Source organism: Tachypleus tridentatus, chromosome 1 (genome assembly GCF_004210375.1).
Source record: "Tachypleus tridentatus isolate NWPU-2018 chromosome 1, ASM421037v1, whole genome shotgun sequence".
Lineage (NCBI taxonomy): Eukaryota > Metazoa > Arthropoda > Merostomata > Xiphosura > Limulidae > Tachypleus > Tachypleus tridentatus.
This window is the reverse complement of record NC_134825.1, coordinates 138,627,130-138,638,199: the sequence shown is the minus strand read 5'-3', so window position 1 is coordinate 138,638,199 and position 11,070 is coordinate 138,627,130. Positions and strand designations below refer to the sequence as shown.

General features: G+C 31.4%; 1 protein-coding gene across 5 annotated transcripts in view; it reads right to left on the bottom strand.

Moving 5' to 3' along the window:
* Positions 1-236: 236 nt before the first annotated feature.
* LOC143225361 (palmitoyltransferase ZDHHC8-like) overlaps positions 237-11,070 on the bottom strand; it is an 82,661-nt gene continuing 71,827 nt past the window's right edge. For all 5 annotated transcript variants that reach the window (XM_076454625.1, XM_076454637.1, XM_076454632.1 and 2 more), the window contains 2 exons: positions 7,338-7,485; positions 237-3,791 (listed from right to left, as the gene is read on the bottom strand). In XM_076454625.1, coding sequence (XP_076310740.1) covers positions 2,739-3,791; positions 7,338-7,485 — 1,201 coding nt within the window. In that variant the 3' untranslated portion in view covers positions 237-2,738. The remainder of the gene's footprint in view (positions 3,792-7,337; positions 7,486-11,070) is intronic.

The following is an 11,070-nucleotide window of genomic DNA, read 5'->3' as shown; positions in this document are numbered from 1 at the left end:
GTAGTAGATTGACTGTTCTGACATTCAGCTCAAGTGCTAACCTCATAACTATCATCATTTAGGGTGGTCAGTTTAGTAAGATAGGAAAGAACGAAATGAAGTAGCATTACCCACTTTCTGAGCTATATGTGGACATAAATGTTTTTTAAAAGGAATAGACATCAGAATTATTACATGCTGACAAAGTTGGAAACCAAAGAACCTTCATGGAACATGAAATTGTTGTAAGAACCAATGTTGCATCAAAATTATTTTATTTACATAACACATACACAGAATTAACATTATACAGGGTGATTTAGGCAATAAACAAACCAATACACTCTTCACAAATGTACATATATTGATGACAATCATATAACACGATATACACCTTTCACTTCTAATAGGAGTTTGACTCTTGGCACTAAATTGTACTGTTTGAGTACTAAGTAAATATTTTCATATTTTTCTTTTTTTTGGTTTTTGTTTTTTTCATTCCAGTTATTTTAGCATTTGTCACAAATGTACATATATGATCAATTAATAGTGTCACTTAACACTGACCATATCAAGTAAGTTAAAAAACTTCATTCAAAGCTTTTGTAAGGATTTTTGAAATGGAAACAAACTAATACCTATCTTCACCTGGAGTAAAATAACATCAGGTACATTATAATGTCTGAAGGAAGTGTGGGCAATTTTAAGTAGTTTAACATAATTCTGGCTTGTCTGACAATTGGCTGGATTATCAACACATCATTAATATATTTCTAAGTGATATCACAACAAGATTTAAGAGTAATTAAACAAACTGATACACTAATTAAATAACAGTTAATTTACTGAGCCTTATGCTATATATGTGGATGAATAAATGTGGGTTTGTACAAGTGAAAGTTTTTATTATAAAACTGAGAGGAATGAATGTTGACCCTATGATTTTTGCTAGTTAAATATTTATTATCTATTTAGTAAATACCAAAACATCATAACTTGTTTAATGGTTAATGCAACACACATTGTGCAGCACCAGATATGTACAAAATATCCCTTTAATTATGTAAGAAATATTCTTAATTGTTAAAAGATACCAACTATGGAAAACGTGACATTGTTACTCACATATCAATGGCCCAAGCTTACTATAAAAAACAGAAAAAACTTCATAAGGAACCAAAACAGTTTTTCTGTAATAATAAACATTACAACATCAAGAACTTTGAGGTAACATCTCTTTACACACTGCACCATGGTATAAACACCTAAGTCTGTGATGTTACTTAAATGTCTACTACATGGCATTATATGGAATATGTTATAATGTATTCTATATGGTATACCATGACAATTAAAATATTTAGATAATGTATTAGTCCACACTTATAATGTTAATATTATATGCAATAAACCACTACACCAGATAGATCTGTCATAAGCTTTAAAAAAGGCCCTGTTAGTCTCAAAACAATATTATGCCATACACGGAGCACTGCATGTATATAACTGGAAATAACCTTACACTCATGCACTCTTACTAATTAAAATTTTTAAATTAATACCAAGAAGCTTTTTGTGTTTCAGTCAAATCAATAACTTGTATATTTTACACTATATATATTATACCCTGAATATATCATAATGCCAAAGATTAAAAGTAAGATGTTATGACTAGAAATGAAAGCTCTGTTTTACAGTTAATCCTTTATGGAAAGAATAAATCAGAAGAAAAAAGAACTACACACATAAAAAATGCACTGTATAAAATTATAACACTAAGCATTTGATGCCTAAATATAGATTAAAACAAAATGTAGTTTAATGGACATTTATGAATTTAATAACAATATTAGCTACATAAAACTTGCACATTGATGTCAGATATATTTGGAATGTTCAAGTAAAATTTACTATGTATATATATATATATGTGTGAAGCACCTACTTTTAATATACTTGGTAGACTGAACATGCTATGTCCAAACTCCATAAAATTTTCATTAACACCTACTATACAAAACACTTCATAAATATAAAAAATATTAGGTTGTTCAGGTGAGACCCTGATGAATATATGCTTCCTAATATATGGAAAATAAACCTGCTAAAAAAACATACTACTAGCTTAGGTCAATTTATTAGTATCAAGTTTCAAATGCTACATAGCACTATCATAAAAAAATAAAATGATGAAAACAAATGATCCACTGCATACTGGTAATCTGTACTACAATAATAAGGATAAATTAGTTTAAGAATGTTGAGTCAAATGCAATCTAATTTAAGTAGTCTGCTATTTATGCTAAACAAAACACTTTTGGTCTAAACAGGAAAAACAATTTTTTCTGAAACCTACAGCAATGGCAAGTATGCAGGTATGAGAGATAAAACTGTTATTCAAATTTGTTTAACTTCTACCACCTTTTCTAGCACTTTCAGTTACTTATATTTTGGCTATAAAAATTCACATACGCATTAAATTAAAATACTTGACAATAATATGGGCATATGAAAAATACCAGACAATTATTACAGTTATGTTTGTTGTGGGATTAAATATGCAAGAGAAACATAATAAACTGCACTGAAAAACACAGTTACTCTGTAGATAATATGTTAAAGCTGAGTGCAGTAGAAGTACATAATTATAGTATCAAATCTGTTGTAATTACTGTATCTGTTTAATTAAATCTACTTATATAGAGGGATCTCGACAAGTATCACAGCTGGCTAGAAAGGAAGAATATGATAGTAAAGTTCTAAACAGAGATCTCATAATTCATTTCATAAAAAGTGTTCTGTTCAGAAGTAGTAGATTGAGAAAATTCTTGATTGTTTAAAGGGTGGTGACCGTGGACAAGTTGCCGCTGTTCCAGACGTGGAGTGCCCTGCCCTCTTCCTCGTTCTTGAGTTTCAGAAAATTCTAGAGCTTTAATAAATGACACTGGCCTGTTCAGGTCTACTGATGGATGCTTATTTTGATTGTAGGAGTTAAGACTATTGTGATCAACATCTGAACTGTGGCTACTAGCTGACTTGGAGTGCGGAAAGTTGATGTCAAGACGTTCATTTCTTGGGCTGTTGTTTTTCTCAGGATATAGATGTTGTCTTTTTCCCATGTGACTGAAAATGAATTCTGAATTATTCTCTTGCCTGGAATGATGATATATTCTGTAGACATTTTCTGTCAAAAGATTTGTCAGTATAGACTGATTGGTTATATTGGGAAAACTGCTCTCCCAGTGATTTCCCAACACTTGTATCAGCTCACTTTCAGATACAAATTTACGTTTAGTTTTGATGTTTCCTGAGCCAAAAGCTCCACGGTAAGAATTAAGACTAGAAGCTTGGTTAAGTATGTTTGGATATCCCACTGAAGGACTAGTTTGACTACGAGGAGGAGTCTGCCTGATCTGGAGACTACTGGATCTAGGAGATTGAGAATCTTTATCAAGAAACTGGTGACAATTGTTGCTTACAGGGGTCTCTGCCAGATAAGTTGTATCTGAAACCTGGTTAGGTTGAAAAGATGATTTATAACCTTGTAGCTGATTTTTGTGGCTCTTATTAGATCTTTGAAGAGACAGTGAAGGAGACGCAACATCTTCAGATTGATTTCTTATATACTTGGTAGTGGAATTTTGATGAGATGATGGAGAAATGCATTCACAATCTCGTGGTTGGTTTCTAAAGTAATTGGCAGAGGATTCTTGACAAGGTAGTGGAGGTGATGGTTCACAGTCTCGGGACTGACTCTGGGTGCCATCCATTGAAAGGTCTACATCTGAAATTTCAGCAAAACTAGGACAAAGCTGAAAAAAAAAAAAGCAGTATAATATAAAAGTGTTAAAAATATAATTTATGTATTTGTACTTTTTAGGTAGATTATTTCTATAAATGTTATTATGAAATTGTGTTCCAGGGGAATGTAATTTGTGTTCAGAAAAAAAAAAAAAGGCACCCTATGAAACTTTGAAAATATGACTAATTGCCCTTTAAATATTTTTCACAATAAAAAATAATATATTCTTTGAGTGCAAATCAACTGTTATATTGAAAACCAGATGTACTACTGCCAACTTACTACACTTTTAACTTCTAGTACAAGTGTACAAGTTTAAGTTGAACCAAAAGAGAGTACAGTCAACTTAGAATACAGTTCTTATATAGAGGGAAAAAAAATCATGATACTGCCTTTAACTATTAGAACATTTGAATAAAAAAATAGTATTTCATCATAGGTGAGACCTTTCTAATAAAAGAGAATTCAAAGTCTAACTTTTGTTTTATTGTGATATCACAGTAAAGCTTAATTTCCTATTTTTAAACAATTTATTGTGATCATATTACAAAGTGTCACTGACATGTTTCTGTTGCAGGTTATCCTCAATACTCTGATGCACATGTTATGAATTACCCTGTGTATGTTCCCAAACAAGTAACTATCAGTGTACTCAATATTAAAGAAAGTCTTGGGGAGTTATGAAAATATGATGCCAATAAATTATGTTTAAAAGTAGGAAATTAAGCTTTACTGTAATATCAAATGGTTGTTCTTATGAAGAGGCTAGATATTTAAACTTCGCTGAAAATTACAGCAGAAAGACGTATGTAAAGAATTTCAAACTTTATGCAAGTTCACACTGAGCTTATTTTGATGCATGACAGAATGGGATGTGACAAGGCTGCAACAGCTACTGCACTTTTGCTTACCTCGCAAAAGCATAATTTTAGATTAATTGTAAATATATTAGTGAAATGGTTTCCTTCTGGCCAGAAGTAAAGTAGTTTATAATACAAAACAACCTGCTGATAGTTAAACTGTGCATAACAGTGTATTTGTCGGAAAAATTCTTCCTGGACAGTTTCCGCAATGCTATAACAATATTGCACAAATTAAGAATAGCCTTTTCTTTACAGATTTTTTTTGTTTCTATCTGCACCCTTTGACTTAATGGTTTTGTTTTGTTTTTTTTGCTCAGCTTCCTTTGTCTAGATCTGGTGATGAGAGCTGTGAACTTACACAGATGAATTAGTAGAAGATTATTGCTCTTCTCATTCAACATTAGTGCAGCAAAATGCTTAATATACCTAACACATATATTAGTAATTCAATAATGTTTTCTCTTTTGTACAGTATTTTTACATTTTGATGTACATGTCAGTTCTTTCCAATATGACAAAGAAATTAGTGCAACATCTTCTCATAGTATCTTTTGTTTTAGAATAAAAATTATACACAAACATAAAATACATATTGAAAATTAAAGTATAATTAATATAATTAAATACCCTTAAAATTATTAAAATCTAACACTGATACATAACAATATAACCATCAGAGCAATGCTTTGTAAATTACCATGTCATACAGGCACATAGTGGACTGACATATTGAAGGAGGAATGCTGATTCTAATTCAAAATACATTATGGAATGGTTAAATAGCCCAAATGTTTAGTTTGGTTTTAAACCAGGTAACTTAAAACAGTTTAAAAACAACAACAAGAGCATATAAAGACCAGTGATAACTACTTTCAACTTACAGACTAGAAGAAAAGAAGCTAGTTAACAACCAACTCTTCCATTACTCTTGTATGACCAAAGTGTGGGATTTTACCATCACTTTTTATAATACATTAACAATCCCAAAGTGCAGTTTTTTATTTCTGTTTTTTTACAGTAACTGAGATGTGAATAAGGGGTCTATAAATTTACAGTCAACATGTTAATCACTGGATCATGCTCAACTCTGTATTAGATAAATACACACTGAGAGATGCCAACACCTAATGATTCATTAAATGAAGATGCCTAATTGTCTGTAATAAGTGGAAAGGGTATTTAAACAGACAAAGCATTCTTAAATGAAGATAAAAAAACTACAAAATGCACGTGGAAAATGTTGAAAATAATTTTTATGTCCACTGTTAAAGGAAACAATTGGTTTGATCATCCCTTACATAAAGCATATAATTCTGATAGTAGCAAAATCTGGAAAAATAATCAGTATCTTTACTACTTATAACATCTGTGATTGACATTTGAATATAATTTTACATAAAACTAATACCCATTTTTTAGTTCACAGAAAGCATAACCAACTGAAATATGCAATTTTCCCAGACACTTACTGTGAAAGTTAGTTCTTTATCTTTCAATTTCACAATATCAATAAAAACTTTTCAACTGGCTGAGCTCACAGCACAATAATCCTTTGAAACTATACAAAAATGTTCAAAATTCCTCAGGTTGACAAAATGTTTTAGAATACAATTCTATACAGCCTTTACCAGACCTGCTAAAATTCTTCAATACTATAATTGCAGTTAATAATAACAGTTTTACTTACAAGTAACAAAAATATTCAGTGATCACTTTTACTTTCTGCTCTTAATCATTAGCTGGGCACCCTCACTACTACTAGCATTATTTTTGGTCCTTACATGTAAAGTTATATTTTTGGCCAAATGTAGTTCTTCAAGAAAGAAGTGTATTAAATTATCTGAAATTTCAGTTACAGTCTTACTTAATATATTAATATAATACAAAATTGTCACATACAAAGGAATGAGGCTTACTGCTTTCCTTTTAATTTCTTACAAGTGATAACCTGTCAATCTCCTCAGTTATTAACAATTTATCAATAGTAAAATTTTGGACTGCACTTCTTGGACAAACCTACTGGTTTTATCAGAATGTGGCACAGAGATTATTTTTCACATACTTGTCAATTTTAAACAAGTAATATTATTGAAACAAACATTGAGAAAATTCAAGGTTTAAGCACAAATATGGATATGAAGTTACAAAGTTAGCATATATAAATATCAAAACTAAGAAAATCAAATTGGGTTTTTAAAGCTAAGAACAAGTTTTCTTACTACAAAATAAGTACAATTTAACTTTTATATGAAGTAGAAATATTTCTATGTTAATAATTTCAAATATTTATTTCTAGGTATTAATATTTTTAGCTTATTAGTAACAGAGTTAAGATCTAGCAGAATTATTTGACATTTACTACTGTAAATATTATGCTTTTTCAAAACCCTGTGTTTCCTAGATTACTTGAAACAGTTATTACCCAGATGAAATGATGAATATAAAACATTCACCTGTTTGCCTTACATTTATAACCAAGCCTGTTATTATAACATGAATTACAAGAGAAAATAATACTGTATTATATTTATATTAGCCAAACAAAATTGGGAACTAAAACCATTTTTGATAAAATTAAAGAACTTTCATTCAAGATAACAGTTACTGTAACACAAATAAAAACTTCACAATGATGTCCTGAGCAGCTGTATATAACATGGAAACTAGTTTAATTTTCTAGTTCTGTAACTGACCTGGTTATAGTTATTAACATTTGAGTAGGTCTGAAGACCAGTGTTGCTATCCATGTAAATCCTCACTTGGTTGTTTGTCATCTGGGCTGATACTGAAGGTGTTTGTCCAGCTACTGTACAAGGTTGTCTTAACTTTTGCTTCTTGTACCTTTAGAAAACCAAGTTTATCATCATAAACTATCTCAACTAACATTCATAAAGACAAAAATATTGTTTAATTTTTAAATATTAATCCTTAAAGTAGAAATTAAACTTTTCACCAGTAAAGATGCAGTAGCCTTGGTCATTCAAAAGTGATTTACCATAGCATTATTGGTTAACCCTTTAGGTCAATTGATAGAGCACTCACCTTCCATGTGACAAACCTCAAGTTCAACTGTCAGCCAAGAAAGTACACAGAAAATAATGAAGAATAAAACTTATCACAATGACACTCAACATGGGGCTGTCCCATAACCCTGAAATTAGGCCTTATTTGCAAGTGGAAAAGAATATAACAATTTCAGTTGTTGAAAAAAGTGCCTTACTGACAGTTGTTAGTGGGTTAACCCTTTAGCACAGTTGGTAGATCACTTATTTGACATGCCATGTCTCAGGTTCATATCAGTCATAAAATATATATCACAAAAAAATAAATTACCATGAACTATACAAAATACTTATTCTCACCAATAAGTAGGAAAAAAATATGATCTCTTGATGCAACCAATTCTCTTAAAAATCTTAACCCTTTCAGGGCCACCAGAATAAAATTATGTCAAATCATTCAATTTTTTCATATATAAAATGTTTAATTTATATGCATGAAATATGGTATACACATTTCTAGAGTATTTCTCTAGTATGTTGTTGATTTTTGGAGTTTAGATATAAAACTATTTTTAAGAACGTTAAGAAATACTTTTCATTTTGATTTCATTTTTATTTTGTGTGTAAAATAGTGTAAATATATTCAATAGTTATTTTTGCAAAAATTAACTGTTGTATCTGCTATTCTAATAACAACATTCATTTTCTAACAAAATATTTCATTCTCGTTTTCTTACAAGCTCCAATATATAAAGAAGGTAATTATTGAAAAATATGGAAAACACTACATTAATTTTAATATTACTGATCAGAAAGTTCCATTTTGTACAGACACTAAGTTTTAACTGGTTTAATTTCCATCAATTATTTGGTTACCTTTACCAATATAATGAGTTATTCAGCAAAAAAAAATACCATAAAATATCAATTAACATTAAAAGCATTGAAAAGCAGAAAAACTTGCACTTGTATCCTAAACTCACAGTGATACCATTAAACATTTTAGTTAAATTTTTGGTTGGTATGGTTGTTTGACATTTACTGACTCAAAGCAGGTAGGTTATCTACACCAAACTAGTAAAAAATGTAAAAATTATAAAATATAAAAATGAATTGAGTTAAAACAAAACAATGTCAAAATTTGTTTAAAAGATTTAAATAAGAATAAAAAAACAATAGCTTCTAAAAAGTTAAAAACACAAGGAAGTTGGACAGTATCACTATCACCAATGACAATGTCAGGGATGAACCCAGAGAAAAGATGTGTCTAAAATGGTGCTGTTGCTCATGGTTGCAACAACGGCATGAGAATAAAATGTGGGTTATTGTGACTTCAGTGTCAAAGTCCACATGCTGGTGTATCAGTCCCAGATAAAAGAAAACAATGAGTTAAAAATGTGACCAATGTGTAGCCTAGTTAGGAAGGCTTCCTCCCCCTGATCCTTATATAAACCAGACAGAGAAGAATAACAAAGAATAACAGACAGTTTGATCTAGAAAAGCTTGTTAAGATGTTGCTCACTCCAAGTCTACTGCCAATTGGATCAAAGCTCAGCCTTCAATACAGGACTATACTCCATATATGTATGATAGAACTACAGTGGATGAATTTAACATCAGTGTCAGTGATTTTGTTCCTATGAATACAGACACGGTCAGGTATCCAGAAAAACTGGATAAGAATATAAGATATATCAAAATTGGGCAGCTGTTGTTGAATATTGATACGAACAAGGTGAGAACTAATGCTAAGTGATTCCAGGGCCAGTAGAGAGCTTACAACAGTCTGTATAAATGTGATCCTATGCTCCTATGTGATCCAGGGCAAAAGAAATGGCATACAACTCAGCAGTGAACACAGACCATCCACATAAACCTGACTGGAAGAATGGTTCAAAAGATGTTCAATAAAGAGAAGATAGCTTTTCCAACTGGGAGTATCAGTCTTTCTTAGATGACTCAAAGAGAGATCACAGATAGGGATGAGTAATAAGCTTTTTTGGGATGGGCTGATCAGTGAAGACAGTAACATCATCCAATGATTTGCCAAACTTGGCCAGCTGAATCTGGATACAAAGGCCAAAAGGAAGATTGGTAGATTGTCTATCCAAAAAGCATAGCCCACTGAGGAAGGAAAACACAACCCCAGGTGGATATTGTGGTAACGATCCAAGTTTAATGACATACTACAATGAAAGTTGCAAATGACGGAGGTGAACAGAAGGTTTGTGGGATTCAGTGTAAAAACTCTGGACTGGAGAAGTGCAGAAAGCCTCCATACAAAACTAAATCCTCAGTTAGTGAATGAAGTGAGCAAGATGAGACTGTTTGACTTGAAGAACCAAACAAGATGAGCATTAACACTACTCTTCAAGACCTTGCAGCTAGTCAAAGGAATTGGAGAGTAATTAGAAAGAATCTAGGAATCCTTCCTAGGCTTAGAGAAAGGGAGGACAAGAGCTTGGCACCAAGCATAAGAAAAACATTCTTCTACCATATCTACTTAAAAACAAGCAGAAGAATAGTGAGAGAAAAAAAAGAGGAGGTGCAGCACCTCACAGTGAACATAATCAATTCTGACCAATGTATTACCAGACTGATGAAGAGCAAATCAGAGTTTCATGAGTGTCAATTGTCATAGAGATGATCAGCCTGATAGAAAAGAGGCAACTGTTCTACTCAAGACTTGATGGTGAAGAACCAAAAGTACTCAATTAATGAGAAAAGTTCTTGCCAAGAGTATGTTATTAGCATTAGAATGGAAACCCCGATAGTTCACTGCATCAGAGTGACTATTTTACTTAGGTGGTGGTGAACATATCAGCTTCTGAACATAGGGTTCTTGAAAAGTCACTGAGAGGAAAATAATGTGAAAAATAAAATTGTTGATTAGTATTTCTAATGGATTGAGTAAATATAAGCCTATATTTTGGGATAGGAAGAAAAATTCTAAAATAAAACCTTGTGTTGTTTACATGTAATAGCCATTGGTGCTACACAAAGGTCAAAGTTCACACACTATTAAGATTTTTCTTTGCAAGTTATACTAAATACATTCAGCAAAATTGCAGATATCAGTTATTAGATATATTCAAATTAACAAAATTACTGACAGAGTTGGAATTACTATTAATTATAAATGGAAGTTAAATACTGAAGTAGTCAGTAAGGCAGGAAAAATAGGACTCCCAAATTCACTGTAAATACCAGAGGATGGAAAGATTGCTCTATGGAAAGATCTGATCTAGGCAAAACATGAGCAATCCACCACTAGGTTATAAGCTCCTAAGACATAACAGACTAACAAAACAAAGTGGTCATGAACCTAAAAGAGAAAAGCTCAGTGCAAGAAAAATAGAGGTTTATATAGTGAGCATCCCTCTGTTGTGAATGAAAAACAAACAAACCAGAGGAGATGTTTGAA